This window comes from Corapipo altera, unplaced genomic scaffold, assembly GCF_003945725.1.
Source record: "Corapipo altera isolate COAL_440 unplaced genomic scaffold, ASM394572v1 2, whole genome shotgun sequence".
Classification (NCBI taxonomy): Eukaryota; Metazoa; Chordata; class Aves; order Passeriformes; family Pipridae; genus Corapipo; species Corapipo altera.
In genome coordinates, this window is record NW_020884890.1 from 2,332,973 (window position 1) to 2,350,357 (window position 17,385).

At 36.8% G+C, this 17,385-nt stretch overlaps 1 protein-coding gene across 10 annotated transcripts in view; it reads right to left on the reverse strand.

Annotated features, from left to right (window-relative positions):
- KHDRBS2 (KH RNA binding domain containing, signal transduction associated 2) overlaps positions 1–17,385 on the reverse strand; it is a 360,034-nt gene that overhangs the window by 239,910 nt on the left and 102,739 nt on the right. For all 10 annotated transcript variants that reach the window (XR_003527902.1, XR_003527901.1, XR_003527899.1 and 7 more), the window contains exon 3: positions 8,493–8,609. Coding sequence is in view for 2 of the 10 variants with exons in the window: in XM_027644902.1 (XP_027500703.1) it covers positions 8,493–8,609 (117 nt within the window). In the remaining 8 variants the exon portion in view is untranslated. The remainder of the gene's footprint in view (positions 1–8,492; positions 8,610–17,385) is intronic.

The window sequence follows — 17,385 nt, forward strand, 5'->3', positions numbered from 1 at the left end:
AAAGACCAGATTCCCATTGAGAACAAAGAGGAAAGGGGGATAAAAACCAAAATATGCAGGGATATGACAAAAAAGGAAGAGGTTTATGACTCCCCCAACCAGAAAGATGCTCGCTGAATAAACGCATTCTTTCTGTGCCAGAGGGAAGATATATGACTGAAAGCACTCAAGTTTACTGTGATATTAAAATACAAAAATTTAGTTAAAAGGATGTGGCTAGGAAGCAGAGATGATGACTCCTTTTTTTCTAGGTGTTGCACTCTGGGCAGCATGAAGTCTTCCAGAAGGAAAGAGAAGGAACAGCCTTCTGGAAACAAGTTGATTTGCACAGATCTGAAGAGCTGGTGAAACATAAGAGGGGCCAGACAATGTGTGGACATGATGAGACACCTAAGAGAAGCAATGAAAACATTTCTCATGAAAGTCTCATCCATGTGAGTTTTCATGAACTGATTGTATAGGCACCTGTTAAGAAGGAAACATAGTTTCAAGAAAAAAAAAGAAAAAATACAAAGAAACGAAAAGTATGTGCTGAGAAGGTGGCACGTAAAAGCTTCCCAAGGACTGATAAGCCCTGGAGACTACTGGTCCTGGGGAACCAGCACACACTGGTGCCCACATGGGTTCATAACTCAGCCCATCTCCAAGACAACTGCTATATTCAGATGAAGGGTATGGGTCACATATACCTCTGATGAAGTAAAGGACCCGATGACAGACTTTCTGAACACCTATCATTGACCTGCCAGTATTTCCCTCTATTTTCTGAGTCTACAGTTGGAATTGTCCTCCCAAATGTTGCTCTAACCAGGTTATCATGAGAGTACAATTCAGATGTGAGACTGAATAAGTACATATACTGTGAGAAGTTATCTGCTATTAGTAAAAACCTAAAAAACAGAAATACTTAATAGAATTCGTAAAAGTTTATAGAATAGAAGCTATTTTAAGAAATATTGCTTATGATCTGTATCTACCTCAACTCCCTCCAACATCAGGGCAAAAAGGACTTTACAACTCACTAGAGGTGATACCCAGAGGTATTTTGCAAATAAACTGGGGTTGTTGAGTAGGCAAAAGTTGCTAGAATATGAGTAACACAGGAGGAAACAGTGATAAAGACGATCTCTTCTTTTAATCTGTGCCTGCCAGCAGATTTATGTTTTCAGGATATAAGGAGGAAGTATGTTCTTTGGAATGGTTTTTCAAGTAAAACCTAGGTCTAGAGTATTAAAGCCTTTGAAACCTTTTGACATGCTCACCTAAGGGAAAATCTGGGAGAATGCAGATTGCAGTAGAATTTTGCAAATGATCCTTGAAAGATTTCAGTTTCAAAATATGGGTTGGTCTGCTTTTTGTTTGTTTCCTTTTCCTTGCATTTTCACAGCAGTTCCTATCAGGAAGCTTGAGAGATTAAGGAAGGGGAAAAAAATGTGTTGCATCAGAAGCAGTGTGCTGTTCTAACTTCTGCTCACACCTTGAAGGTGTGCTGAGGGCCTAATCCTGCTCTTGATCAAAGACCTGTTTGTGGGCCAAAATGGTTGCAAGCTGTTACAGAAAAATTTAACAGAAAAAGATGAAATGGGTGAGCACCAACTAGTGATTTAAAACTAGCTATTTATGCTTCTGGATGCTACTTTTCTAAATGCAATGCTGCACATTGCTCTATCTTTCCCTTAGAGATTTTACAGCTGAAGGTGATAAAGGAGTTCAAGGGAACAGAAAGAGAAACAAACTTACCTAAGAAACTAAAATTTCAGGGATTTTGCATAAAGTCCAAATCAAAATTCCCAGCAGACTGGAAGTAAACCTACAGGTTCTGTTTTAAACTAAAACGGACTTTTTATAGGAATTGTCAAATTTGTATTTCCAACTACAGGAGCTGAAAACTCATGGCAACACAATGGGCTGAACTACCAGTGCCATAAGCCAGAGCAAGTAACCTTGCAAGCATGACTGGAGTGGCATCAGTGTAAAACCTGGTTCAACAGACAACTAGGTGATTTTTGGTTGGCACTTTTTTTTTTTAAACTTTCTAATTTTTTTTGTAATTCCTTATTCTTGTTGAGAATGCTGACACTCTCACTTGCTAAAAAACATGGGTTTTTACTTGAGCTTAAACATTATAACACGCAGTAACACTCAAAGGCTTTTAAAACTCTGGACACTAAAGATAACACTTTTGATCTCATATTCAAGTAAAGCAATAGGATTGGGAAAGAATATAATGCAATACTTGGATCACAACCTCTGCTAGACAAAACCTGCAGTTTTTTTCTTCCTTTGTGGGCTATATGAACAACTATTTATAATCTTCTTGAAAAACCAGCCAAGTCAGGAGAATCTTATCAGAGAATTAACTCTCCGCTATTGGGACACTACACCTGTGTTAGACATGATCTAATGAAAAAACACGTTGTGCTTCAAACCAAAAAGCTATTGGGTGCTATTCACATTATATATATGGACTTAATCCTGTAAGATATTTAAGTATTTATTTAAAGGTTGCAGGACTGAACTCAGGGCCCTTAGTATTTGCCAGGAACAGACCAGTGTGCACTGAAACTATCTCATATTTTCAAAATCTTTTTTAAGGTACTCACATAATACAGCTGTTAAAAACCACCCTAAAGCCAATATGCTAATAATTGAATATCAGTAGATTCTCTGTGTGCTGATTTCAGATCTTTTTAGTTGCAAACAAGTTCTTAACACTTGGTATTTTTTAAAAAGAAAAGGTAGTGCAACAAATTCTGTTTAACGGGACAAGCTGTTGTCCAGTGGCAGTAGTCCTTCTTTGGAAAGTACCTAACCCACATATTAATGAAAGATAGATAGACAGCTTAACTGCAACTAACTCTTCTGCAATGGAACTTACTTTCCTTGATAACTTGTTTTAACATCAACTGAAATTTGAAGAAGGAGGAAGCTAAAAGTTCACTCAGCTGATAAACACAGTCACAGACAAGTAGCTTATGTGATTTTTCAAAGCTGTAGTGCAAGTTTTTTCTCTAACTTTTCACGTTTTATAGAAAAGCAACAGGAATCTTTAATAACAGCAACTTTCCAATAGCCAGGACAAAAGACATAAGTAAGTGGAAGTTTAAGCAATGAGAGAAATGGGTAGTAAACAGAAAGTGTGCAAAACAGGAATTGGTGTTGACAGAATTTCTCTAGGCAAAAAGGCTTTAAATTGGGATGGTAACTATACATAAGTATTCAGCAGATTTACTGCAGGCACTATGACTTACATTTTCCTTCATGTGTGGTTGACACCACATGTGCTACTGTAGTAACTGATGTTTTAGTTTTCTTTTGTCTAATATAGAACCTTGTTATCAGGACATACATTAATTTCCAAATCCTGCTTTATGTATGCAAAATGTGATTCAAAACTATGCAAGGACAATATGAGCCTCTTCAGTTTAAATAACTTATATGTCTTGCAAGTGTTTTGCAGGTGATGAACAATAAGCTTTCAGGGAAAGATAAGCAGGTTAAAAATCCATTTTTCATGTTTTTTAACAAAATGAAAGCAACCAAAAATCTTTCTCTGGGTAACACAATGTTCTCAAATCAAAATCAAAACATTCTATTGCTCTTACATTATTCTGCTCTCTCAAACATAATCACCTAGGTTAATTTTTCAATAAAATTGTTCGTTCAAATAAAAAAAGAAAGGACAAACATTTTACCCTAAAAATTTTCAGCTACAACACTTGCACACATTTAACATTTCTCTCACAACCTTTCTTTGTTCAAGAATTTTGAAGCCTCCAAATACCTCTTTTCTATATAATTTTGTGTTCACTGGAAAATTTCTATCATCTTTTACTTTGAACGTTCTCACCATAAAGTTACATATGCAATAGGAAAGACAAAAGATAAAATTCTGTAAAAGGAAGAGTTTTTCTTCTGTGAAGGATTTATTCCTACCATTTGGTTTTCTTTCAAGCCAGTCCTCTTCCCTTTTTCAACACATTTTTGCTTATTCTATGCCTCATTCACCATTTCAGTTATTATTCTGGCCTTCATTTGTTCTCTTTTACTAGCATTATTCATACCAATTAATTAGTGGTATAATGCTACATAGAGGCATTCTAGGCAAGCCTCACCATATACTACCTCATCTACTCTGGATAGGTCACCTCTGGAAAAAACTGTAACAAAAAGTGAGGATGTCATGTTGCAGGCAAATACCACAGCTGGACTATGGTTAATGCTGTTGATCTGTTCTCACACGTTATTAAGGGTGAGGTCCCAGTGCCCCTTAGAGCAGTATTTTCTGTCCAGTCACTAGAGGGTTCTTAGGGAAACATGGAAGGGGAGGAGTATGCTTTTGACTTTTCCCACATACTCTCCCCAAGCTCCAGCAATCTTCAGTCACGCAGCTCTTAAAAGCAGTTCTAATGACACCAGTGTGATATTTTATCTCTGGCCCTAAATGTTCTTGGTTTTCCCACAAAAATTTTCATTTCACTCTCATCTCCATGAAATCATTGCCATTTTGCTTTCTCAGATATGATGTTCTGAAGTTCAAAAAACACAAACATCAGATTATGCATATTATGTAAAAAAATATCACTCAGATAAATAATCTAAAACTAGGGAATATAGAGAAATGGTGCAAGCCCCAAGATTGTTCTATTCTATGAAACTGGCAGGTAACTAGCTAAAGAAGTGTAAGTGTTTAAGAAACATTTGCTACATATTTTTCTGATTCTTTAAAAGAGAATCCATGCTCTTGCTGCTATAATTCATGTAACAAAAAGCTATTCCAGACACCGCATGCATCTTATTTTTTTTAATGGCACAGTGAAAACCATTCATTGCATGGTTGAAAAGGAGAAAATCTGCATCTGTGTATGAAAGCAATCAATTCATTCCACTTGTAATGAGATTTCTCCTGTCACTTCAGTTTGATTGTTTAACTTTACAATCACCTCCCATGCTGTTTGCAAAAAGAAGAAAAAGAAATGGAAAAGAACCAAGAGCTAAGCAAATCAACATGACTATGTTTAATCTCATCACTACCTGTTCTGAAAAATGTATTTGCATATTTATAATACAGGGAAGACAACCTTTAGTGGCAGCATATACACCAGCAAGACAGTGAGAGCTCAACCTGTTCCAAAAACACACTAGAAAATGGCTGTGCCCTCACACTGGGCACAGTTCTCAGTGGTCATGGCTATGCTCATTATGTTGAACAATACCTTCTATATGATTTAAAATTACAGGGTAGTTCTTCAGCTAATAAAAACTTCAAATTTTAGCTTTGTTTTTGCATGCCAAATCAAGGGTAAGAAGTATTTAAAAGGCAGCAGCAGCATCCGCTATGCCTAGCGGATGGACTTTCACATTTCATGACAGTGCTTGTCTTTCCTGTCAGAATACCATAGGATCTTTCTCCTGTTATGGAACACTAAATTTCTGTTGAGCAAGTGGCATTAACTTCAGCACAGAGATTTAAGTACTCACATTAGCCACTCTGGAAGAATCATAAGTTTTCCTTATACCCCAGATAACATTGTACAAAACTGATGCAGTTATACTTCAGCATCTCTTCAATAATTTCTAACACAACTTTCTGTGACATATACATTAGCTCTGTGGTATTTTTTGCATAATTGGAGCTGTTCATAATATACATTTTAAGTAAGTTGCATTGCCTTTTCAAATTAATCTGTCCTGTTCCCACACCATAAGCACAGCAGATACTCAGAAATCTCAAGTCATTCAATAAGCGTTCCCTGTGGCTCTGGAAGGAACAGCCTAAATAATTTAGTCTCGAAAATTTACCCACAGATTTCTTTAAAAAAAGATAAGGAAATTCTGAAAAGCAGATATATCTCCCTTGACAGAGGTAGCTTCCCAGACATGGAAACTGCCCTTTCATATGACAAAAATTACTGATTATGGCCAGAGTGGTTCACTGTTGAGCCAAGCACTTCCCTATTGTTAATTTGGCACTGAAAAAGCTCGTATCAGTGGATCTGTTCTTTTTGAACACTTCAGCTTCTAGAGCTTGAGGGTATAAATGTATTTAATACTTTCCAGTAGAAATTCTGTTTCTGCTGCTCTGATGCAGCTCAGTATGCAGTTGCACTGGACTGAAGGGGACTATTACGGTTCAGCCTTAAGGAAATTCTAGTTTACAGAGAGAAATGACAGAGATTTTTCTTGAATATTCCTCCAAAACAAAGATTCATCAGCCAATATACATAATCTGATTTCTCATATGGTACAAAACAACTGCAAAAAGCCTCCAGACTTTGGTAATTCGTATTTAAATCAGGAAAAAAGTACTGCACAAATGAGACTAGCTGGCTTGTTTTATGACAAGAAAACCATTTTAACCAGAGTAAGTTGTATTTTGCTTAGTAATCTTGCAATTCACACCATTATTTATGCTCACAGTCAAACTTATTTTCTCTACATTCTACCAGTATTTCAAATTAGAACAGCCTCTCTGAAATGCTAATTGTAATTATTACCCATCCCAAGATCATTCTCACACTTTTTTTCTTAGAACTGGTAACAATGATGTACATTGATGAGATAATCCCTATCTCTCATTGTTATTGCATGGGAATTTTGTTTTCTTTTGAGTCAGTAATGTCTAAATTGGATTAAGATAAGTCACTTATAAGCCCTTCTCTACAGAAGTTGCTTTCGTGACTGCTATATTTAATGCCATTTTACTCTAGAACCTCATTTTTTACACCACTCTCATATGAATGAGTTTCCATGAAGCTCATACTCAACTTCAGACTCTTCTTAAGGAATAAATACTCTACGAAGAGGAAAAAAATATACCCTAAATTTTGTTTTTGATGACATACTCATGAGTGAATGTAACGACAGTCACACTGGAACTCTGCATTATCATGAGATGAAATTCAAATCATATGATCAGAAGAGTGACCAATCTCAAAATCAGAAGACTTAGTCTATCTAATAATGTGTGTTTAAACATCTTTACACTCCTCTGTTTGAACAATTGCTGCTCTTGGCAATAATAATCTGAGTGAGTGGCTGAGAATAGAGCTGACAGATGCAGTACTGGTGCAAATTATTGCTACTTAGCAGCACATGCATTCACTTATCCAGGGAAAAATTTTTTATGATTCCACAAGTTAGCCAGAAGTAATTAAAATATTTTACCTGTCAATACCTGGAAAAAAATCGGTAGCATATTCAAGATTTACTATCTTATAATTGTAACTGAATTGTCACTGTGGTCAATGTCACAAAGAAAACTCTGAAAAAGTGAAATACGTTCCATGTGCCTAATTTGTCTGTTTTGTGGATTTTTTCCAATATTGCAATTAGAGACCTCATAATGCCTATGTGACTGCTGATACACATTACCAAGACCAAATAATGCCAACCATAAAATCCTGATTAGTTTTTTCTTTATTCTGGCATGTTATTGCTTTCATTATTTTAGCTAGAGAGATGAATGACAGAGGTAACAGATAGGAAAGCAAAATTCTGCTCAAAATTACTGAACGCCATATACAGTTAAAATATAGTGAAATTAGCAGTCGTTATTTCTGTGTTGACTGCTCTTCTACAGAAAGCAAAGGAAGACATCACAATACAAATAGTACTTGTTCTTTGGATCATATATATATGAAGTTCCCCTAATGTCCTGGTTTGGGCTAGGATAGTTAATTTTTTTCCTAGAGGCTGGTACCTTGTTGTGTTTGGGATTTAGTATGAGAGTAATATTGATAACAAACTAATGTTTTGGTTGTTGCTAAATAGTGCTTAGTCAAGGACTTTTCAGTTTCCCGTGCTCTGCCAGCGAGGAGCTGCACAAGGAGCCAGGAGGGAGCACAGCCAGGACCCAAACTGGCCAAAGGGGTATTCCATACCACAGAATATCATGCTCAGTATATAAAGTGGGAGGAGGTGGCTGAAGGGCAACAACACTTACCTGCAAATTATTACTCAGGTGTATTAACTGGGCTGTGATTCCAAAACTGTTTTCTTCCTTTTATCTATAGTGTATTTTTATACACATTTATGCAAAACATTCACTTTTTAATCTTATTTTAGAACTATGCCCTGGATAAATAGCCAATATTTTTTAAAAATCCAATCTCTAAAGAAACAGGAAAAAAGAGAAAACCTATTTATGTATACCAATATTACAGCAGTAATGTATACAAGCTGTACTTTCTCAGGAAAAACAGACTTCTCTGAGAGAAGTGAACTTTAAGCTGGTTTCTCTTTTAGGTGAATTATTTAAATAACAATGGTAATATAGCAACTGTGGACATCTAAGCAAGGTTGGCATAGTAAGAGAAAAATTATATTTAAGCAATTGATGTAACTTGGTAAAAAACAACCTAGCCATGGAGTCGGAGTCTATTATAGGCCTTTTAATTGAGTCATTACTAAGTAGACAGGCAATCTAAGTATAAAACCTAAAGCAACATATGTTTCAACACTAATTGCAACCAGAAATCCAGACACAGTACCTTAGCTTTATCCCTCATGGATCCTTTTCCCAGGATGGACATTTTTGCACCTGTTTCTTCTTGTAACCTCTTTAAAGAGTTTCCTCTTGGTCCAAGCAATTTCCCAACAAAATTGAACTACAAAGCAAATAAGACAACTCTTTTAGACCAACAGGTAATTTTCCAAAAAGTTAATAAATCTTTATAAACAAATGGATTAAAAAAGAAAATTTTACTTTCCTTTAAAATAAATACTTCTACTTAGCTCTGAGCCTAATTCATGGGATACAAGACTGGAGAACCAAGGTATCCTCTTATCTAGTGTGAAAAACAGTAAAAGTATTCATGGTTTATTTGAACCCCAGGAGGCTTCTCTCTAGGACTAACAGGTCAGTGGCTGCTTAGGTTTAGCAACTGCTAAATAAGAAATTTACTCATGAGATGGTCCCAGTGAAATTCAGTGAATGCTTAAGTTTTTTCCCAAGTCAGCCAGCTTTATTGGCAAGTAATACATTCTGAAAACTTAGAGCTTTATGTGCATTTTTAGGAATTGATGCTTTGCACATTGAGTTTAAAATAAGCATGGTTTTGTGCATAAGTTCAAATATCTGTTTTGCCAGTACCAGAACAAATCACAATCAACAGATCACGGTAGATATTCATAGGCATTTTCTGAGAGGATTTTGTAGAACATTGGGCTTTGCCTGCCACGCTGCTAATATTCTTAAGCACTGCAGACTTGATGTGACACATAAAACACTGTTTTTTCTGTATGAAGACATGTCTACATGAAAATCAGAGGACAGAACAAAAAATAAATGAGGTGTTAATGTTATGTCAACACAAACTATCAAAAAGGGGTGAGTTTATTCAGTAATTTGTTTATTCTGTAATTAACAGTCTCTTCAATTTATTATTTTTTATTATTTCCAACATCTTTTAAAAATTCTATGGTATGTTGCCTTCTGAAGTTGACTGGGAATCGTCAGCACTTGTTTAAGATATTTCTAAATTATGTTCAAATCTGAAGAGGTAGTATTCTGATCTTACAACTTTCACCAAAAAATAAGCCTAGCCAGGAAGAAGGAGTGTAATTGTATCAGGACTTCCTTGAGTTTTTTTCAGAGACAAAGAACATGACAATAAGAAATACAAATGAGGAATATGCTGCTGACCAAAATACTCACAAATGTCTAAAAAGATGTTATATCTTGTTTTGCATTACCTTCTGTTTTAAAAATGGAAAAAATGGGGAAATATTCTTGTTTCCACTTTAGCCAGAAGAATGTAACAACACAAAATGCATCAGCTATGTTAGTAACACCCCAGCTCTCAATCACAACAGATACCCCAAACCCCAAACTGGCTTTCAGTCCAGTGTCTTAATTACAAACCACTTCCTTCAAATATTGGTTAAACTATCTAATAAAATCATATGTAATCACAGAAAAAATAAATACATAAGGTGAAATCTACTGCCACCTAAACCAAAATAACTATTTCTGCAAGATAACGTGTCTATGGGGGAAGTAGTAAGTGCACGAAAATCCAGCAAGCTTTGAAACTCCAAAACCAGATTTTTCAAGCTTGTACTTTTTTCCAACTCTACCTGTTGACTTAATAAAAGTTATCAACTCTTCAAAATGGGGTAGCATTTAGAGATGATGTCACTATCAAGGTATCAACAATCCTATGTCTTCAAACAATAGTAGTTATGCTTCTGCCAGGGAAAACTTGGCTTAGAAGAAGTTGTTGGTTTCAAATTGATTATTAAATTTTGTATGAAAATAAAACAAAGACTGAGAAAGAAATGTCAAGGACTGAATTTTGACTTTAATACTAGATTGTAGACTTAAACTATTGATAGAAGTAAGATTTCAAAAATTACATATCCCATGCACACGGAGGTTTTTCAGAGATAGCTGAGCAAAGAGCAAAGCTTTTGTTCCTCTATAGGGACTCCCTTATACGCAGAAATGGGGGATGCCACTACTTACAACACCAAATCTTTTGTGCCACTTATACTTCACCAACCAGGCAAGAACCATGTCCTACTGTATCGCTTTAATGTCTCTTAGTATTAAGAAAAGCTGCCCGTTGAAAGCTGAAAGAGCTATAACAGTATGTAAGTTTGGAGGAAATTATGAGGAGGCCAACCAAAGCTCGACTACGTTTGTTCCCTGAATGGAATAAAACTATTAAAATACACTCTATGAAGATTTATGTTGACCATTTATATTTAAGTACTTCATAAACTGCCTAATCATTACTTTGACATATTGCTGCAAAGGAGTGGTATGGCCAGCACAAACTATGTTATGTACTAAGTGGATTTTAATCACTTCACAGGAAATAAGAGGCTGGGGATTTTAATTCTATTGATTATACAGCAGACAGGCACTCACATTTCATCTACTATCTACAAAACACTTATCAGGAAGCAAGCAGTTATTTACAACTGAAAAACTGAATTGCTCTTAGTTTGGTTTTGTCTAAAGTTGAAGAAAAGCCAGGGTACCATAGCAGCCGTTCTACTGTTGTGCCTGGTATTACCAGCGTCAGTTTGGGACCACTGGCTATCCTCAGTACCATCTATAATCACAAAACTCCCCAAACTCTGAAACTACTGATAGAGTAAATTTGACTTAATAACTTGTGAAAAATTATATCCTTTATATTCACGTATAGGTAAAACCAGCCCATAAGAAATAGAAAGTTTTAGTGAACAGAACAAACTGTAAGAAATTTGAAACACAACTTCATTCCTTTTTTTTATTAAGATATGCTGGACAAGGACCTGAGTAGAACCAATTGGAAGTCTTAGGCTCCAGTTACAGCCACACACATGCACACACAATCTCGGTAGTATAGAGACAGTGAAGGAAAACATGGAAACTCAGGTAGTTTGACTGCATTTAATGATGAGCCTTGCCCACAAACACACTCCTGGTACAGCAGCTGTAACTGCAGATCTTAGAATGCAATCTCAGTTCCAATCCAATTCTGCCATGTGTACAAATTTTCTCCAAATAATAGTAGCTCTAAGTCTCTGGGATAATATCTGGTCATATTAGGAGAGGATAGATGAGAAATGCTGATATATAGCAGACAGAGTATTAACAGAAAGTTTTCATTGCTGGGGAGCAAACTGACTTCCACTTGAAAAATACGGTTACTGTTGTGATATTAGATGTTTTTACAGGAGACTTAACTTTTCAATCTTGTTTATGAACATGAGCTAGGGTTTCTGTCTTCTTGCAGAAATCCTTCCTGGTTTATGAAAAAGATTTTGTACATTATTTTCTTAGATTTTTCTATAATTTGTCTAGGAGAGATGATGCATGTCTCAGAAGAAAATGATCAGAAGAAAGCAGGAGATGTTTCACTTATAATCAAATGCATATGATGCTCCATGTATCAATAACTGTGCAATAAACCTTTTCCTGTGCAAAATAAAACCTGACAGACAATGTAGCTCAATAGATCTTTCCAGTAACTACAGTCAAGTCTCCCCAACATCTTCCCTTCCCCAACCAATACATACAGTTTCACTAGATTTATCTCCATCCTGATTACTTTCCCACTTCACTCCTTACAAGCAATCAGACTGTAAAGGTGCCCAAAGCCAACACTTCAGCTTCTCAGTTTTCATCAAAGTTTTGTTCCTAAAACTTTTTTTTTTAAATATTCATATGGAAATAGCCAGAAGTTATACTGCACATGTGGAAACACAGAAATTCCTCCCTTTCCTCTAACTGTGCTGTTGCCATCTGTCTGGATAGTTTTGTGATTACACAGAAAGGAAACTTACTGACACTGTGAGACATTCTGTTCAACTGTATATGCTAGGGATGAATACTTAAAACCAAGGATTTAGATACCCAAAAAGTATACAGAACATGGAGAAGTCTTAAGAATTAATTATACGAAATTTCTTAGAATAAAAATCTGCCTATGTTAGTCAAAAGCTCAGGGTTGTGCTCCATGCATGAATACACATATAATCACAGATTTGTTCATCATTAAACCCCCTTGCAATAAAACACACTGCACATCAACAGACCTCACTTGTTCTGGGCTAAGACACTGAGAAAAGAATCCCTAAAACTAACCAGGTGTTGTCAAGTTGGACCACAGGCAGTCTGTCTCCCAGTCTAAATATGGTTTTTATGAAATGCTAGAGATTAATTATAACCTGTGCTGTGAACAAAATGTATGCATTAACCAGTTCTTAAAATATATCCTACAACTGACAATGTTGTAATAGTCTGAAGCGTTCTGCAGCACCTCAAGAAGATTGCCACATGCATTTATTCTCATTGCCATGCTTGAACTTCATGGCTAGGCTTTGTGAACGAAGATTTAGGAAGGCTCTATCAACGTTTGTTACAAGCACGCTGGTGGGTTATGAGACCAATACGAGATAGACATGTCTGATGGCAAAAGACATAGCAAAAAGACTCCTTAGGTGGTATATTCTGCAAGACACGATTCTTTCTGTGTTGTCTTTTCTCCGTGACAGTGATCCTGCGTGCTTTCTCAAAAGCATCAGCAGCATTATAGATGGCGTGTCTCCAGGTCTCCCGATTGGAGGTCAGAGTAGATCAGCTGTGATGATCAATATGGCCAAGGCTGAGAAGTTGTTTCAGGGAGTCCTTGTATCTTTTCTTCGGGGTTCCTCTCTTGCAGCAGCTGGTGGTAAGTTCACCATAAAGCAAGATCTTAGGGAGGCGGTGATCTTCCATCCTTGAGACATGCCCTGCCCAGTGCAGCATGTTCTCAGCAACATGGTCTCAATACTTGTGACTGCTGCTTGTTCTAGAAGAGATGTATTGGTCACATAATCTGACCAGTGGACGTTTAGGATTGTACGGAGGTAGCGTTGATGGAAGCGTTCTAGGAGATGCAGGTGGTGGCAGTAAGTGACTCATGATTCGGATCTGTATAAGAGAGTAGACAGCACTATGGCTCTGTAAACACTGATCTTTGTACTTTTCTTCAAGTGTTTATTACGCCATAAACGTATAACCTCCTTTGATATGGATGTGTCAAGCGTTGCTCTCAGAAGTCACAATACCAGCAGAATTCTAGAACGGTTTGGGTTGGAAGGGATCTTAAAGACCATCTAGTTCCAAACCCCTACCATGGGTAGGGACACCTCTCACTAGACCAGGTTGCCCAAAGTCCCATCCAGTCCAACCTTGACCACTTCCAAGGATGGGGCAGTCCCTACTTCTCTGGGCAACCTGTTTCAGTGCCTCATGACCTTCACAGCAAAGAATTTAATCCTAATATCTAATCTAAACCCACTCTCTTTTAGTTTGAATCCATTCTTCCTTGTTCAGTCACTACATGTCCTTGTAAAAAGTCCCTCTACATCTTTCTTGTAGGTTCCCTTCCTACTGGAAGGTTGCAATTATGTAACCCCAAGCATTCTTTTCTCCAGGCTGAACAAACCCAATTCTCTCAGCCTCTTCTCTATGAGAGGTGGTCCATCCCTCTAATCATCTTGGTGGCCCCTCAATAACTACAGAATTGAAATTAAAAACACACACACATTTTGAAGTTGATATTTACAAAACATCTGATTAATATCACATTGCAAATTCAGGGGAAAGTTTCTTCTGTCTATGGCATGTTAAAGCAAATTGTCTAGGAGACAAGCACTACAGGAGCTTCAACTTTGAAGTGAGCATCAAAGACAGACACAGCTTCACTACTGTCCGCATGGTATGAAGGATGGGAAAAACAAAGATAGTGAACTTGTGCTCTAGAGAAACTGTAGCTGCACTTAAATGCACTTAAATGCCCTTAGTACCCGGCACTGGAGCCCTCTCAGGAGGAGTTCACCCTGACAGCTACAAATGGGGCCAAGACAGGTGGGATGACAGAAGTTGTTGACTCTATCACTACCTCATCTTTTACTGTGAAGAACTGTAATCAACCATTGATCCTTACCTTGGTTGTCTACATGGGACTCACTTTATTCTCAGTATGTCATAAACTGGTCAGTTCTCTAGCAAGACTCATCACAGAGGTAGGCTGGCAGTGCTGATCTGCCTATGTGCGCCGAGGTACACTGTGAACTTCCCAAGAGCTGGGACACAGGGTGCAAGGTCCAGCGGGGTGTGAGGGGTGTCTGGCGGGGGGCTCCCCAAAGCCAGCAGCAGTCTCAGGCTGAGAACACTCACACACACAGTCCTGCCTGCCTGGCCACATGGTACCATCAGAAGTACATCAGAAGTTACTCCACTACATAGCAGGATTAAGTGTTCCCCCATAAAAGCACATCTATCCTTCTCCCTACCTCCCTTTGCACACTGGGGCAAAAGTGCTGGTAACCAATTAAGCAAAGAATAATATTACTAGCTGTTATGTTGCAACATAAAGCTCTAACCTGCAATTCTTTCAAGATTAAAAACTATTTAATATTAGTAAGAATTTTTTACTACCTCAGGACAGCAAACCATAGGTACAAAAGATCTAACACACAGTTTACAGCATTAACATTCAAGCCTCAAGCTAACTACAATGACTAGTAGAAAATGCATGTTTACATTTAGAAGAGTATTTGCTTCCCTGTTTGATGTAGCCCAAATATATGTCTACTACAACTGTAACATTTCTTATTTATAAACACGAATTTAATAAGGTTTTATAAGCAGAAACAAGGAATATATTTACCATTCAAAAAAGCATTGGTGTCAGTGACTGTTTCTGTTTTATACACAGATCAGTGTTCATAACAGTAAAAAACCTAGATCAATAGGGAGTGGGGTAAGACAAATGTTTCCAGCTGTAAGATAAAGCAGAACAAAGCCCTGAAGTAGGAGAAGAAATTAATTTCTTCTAGAAGCAGCAAAACAGGAATAGCCCAGGCTTGACAACATGAAACAGGTTTGTTATTTCTCAGTGTGTTCTATTCAGCATTGCTATCAGTTCCTTCATGGGGAGACAAAGCGTCATTCCATTTTCAGAGCTACTTATCCTCATAAAATCCTTTCCTTATTCATGGGAAGGAGGGCGGGTGGGTGAGTTGGGGAGGAATCTTTCTAAATTCAGCCCTGTTCTAAAGGTAAGGGGAGGAGACAAAAATATTCACTCCTGAATAAAACCGTACCGATTGAGACCTGCTTATAAATTAGTTTTCTTCTGGTCCTTTTCTAGGACTTCTGACAGTTCATTTAATTTAGAACAGCATTTATTTTTAAAGTATCTCATCTTTTGATATGCACAAAGGACTTCCTTTCATGTTAAGGCAGTACTGGATGACTATGAATGCAAATTTTACTTTTGTCAGCATTTTGTAAGCATGACAATGCCTGTAATAATATGCTTTAACTTTTGCTCAGCCCTGAGTTGTTTAGGTATTTAGACTGAGCACTGTAGGTCCCTTCCAACTGGAACTGTTCTATTCTATTCTATTCTACTCCTATTCTATTCTATTCTATTCTACTCTATTCTATTGCTCAGCAGATTCTGCAAAGTTCAAATTTGTCTCCCTCTATATGTAGCTGCTTACCACATTCAATATCCAGTTGGCTTTTGCAAAACCAACTTAATGTTCCAGATAAGGATGCAACATTATTTTTATTACAGCAGTGATGTGATGTTTGCTGTTTCTGGAGAAGAGCTTCCAAGACACCTGTTTGGTAGGGCTGAACTTTGCAGGGCTGTACTTTAGCAAGGCATGTCAGGAGATATGGGTCTCACCTCTTTGTTATGCTTTGAACAGTAACCCAATGCCAGGTTGTGGGGAGAAAAATTGACTCAAAATTAGATGCTCAAAGGTAAAATACAGATTCTTGAAAACCCCAGGCCAAATTAATTTCCGGTTTAAACCATGGAAACACTTTTAGAATAAATTAAATCTGATTAACAAAGTTAGAATTATTAAAACTACTATGATTAGAAGATTTACTTAAGAAATAATAATTTTTTTATTACACCTTTTTTTAGCTTGAAAAGTGCTGGGAGCTCATATTTTTGCTGCTCTTGAAGAAGATGCTGCAATACTCGTCTGGCTATTTACTAGCTCATAGCAAGCATCTAAATCTACAGTGAAAATATATTTTTGGCATAACTCCATGAAACAGATGGTCAGCAACTCCACATAAAAATCTTCCAGATATAAGTCCACACTGAGATAGGAAAAATATCTCCTCACTTTTCATTTTTAGCAGTGTTTGGTCATAATTTTGGTAACGAGTTGTGGCATTCAAATAAAGCAATTTAAGTGAGCCTTAAAATTAAAATAAATTTTCTGATTAAAAAAAATGAATTGGTGTCGATATAACCTTATTCAGTTAAACTTTCTTAAGTCAGGAAAATCTGAATGGTTATTTCTCTAATACGTTCATTTGCAGGGTTATTTATTATAATCTGCTAATCTGTCAGATACTCAAGCATTTTATTTTTTAGTGATTCTGGTTTTTTTAAGTCTGATGTGAGGTAATTGAGGAAAAGTCAAGGAACCAATTAAAGTTGTGGATCTTTATTAAATCTGCAATTAACAAGTTGTTAATTGCAAGTGGTTTATTATTTAATTCCCAAATCTTCGTTTGCGAAGCCTAGCCATGATTATTTAATTGCAGAAGTATCCAGAGACTCATTACAGCAGACACTGCATATATATACAGGAAGACATGATCTTGACCCTGAAGAGCTGTCAAGTATCTTAAAAAAACCTCAAACCAACCAGGTCTTATTGAAAGTATATAGCTACTATTGTTAATTTGGATTGTGAGGAAGTGACTGTTGAAAGTACTGCCACTAAAATCACTGCAATCTTATCAAAAAAGGTATTACTGAAGTAAGCACAGCAGCAACAGGTTCTGCTGACAGAAAGACCATGCTCGACCCTCCTTTTTCAACTCAGAAATGACAAAGAGGATCCTAATGTTCAAGGCCAAGC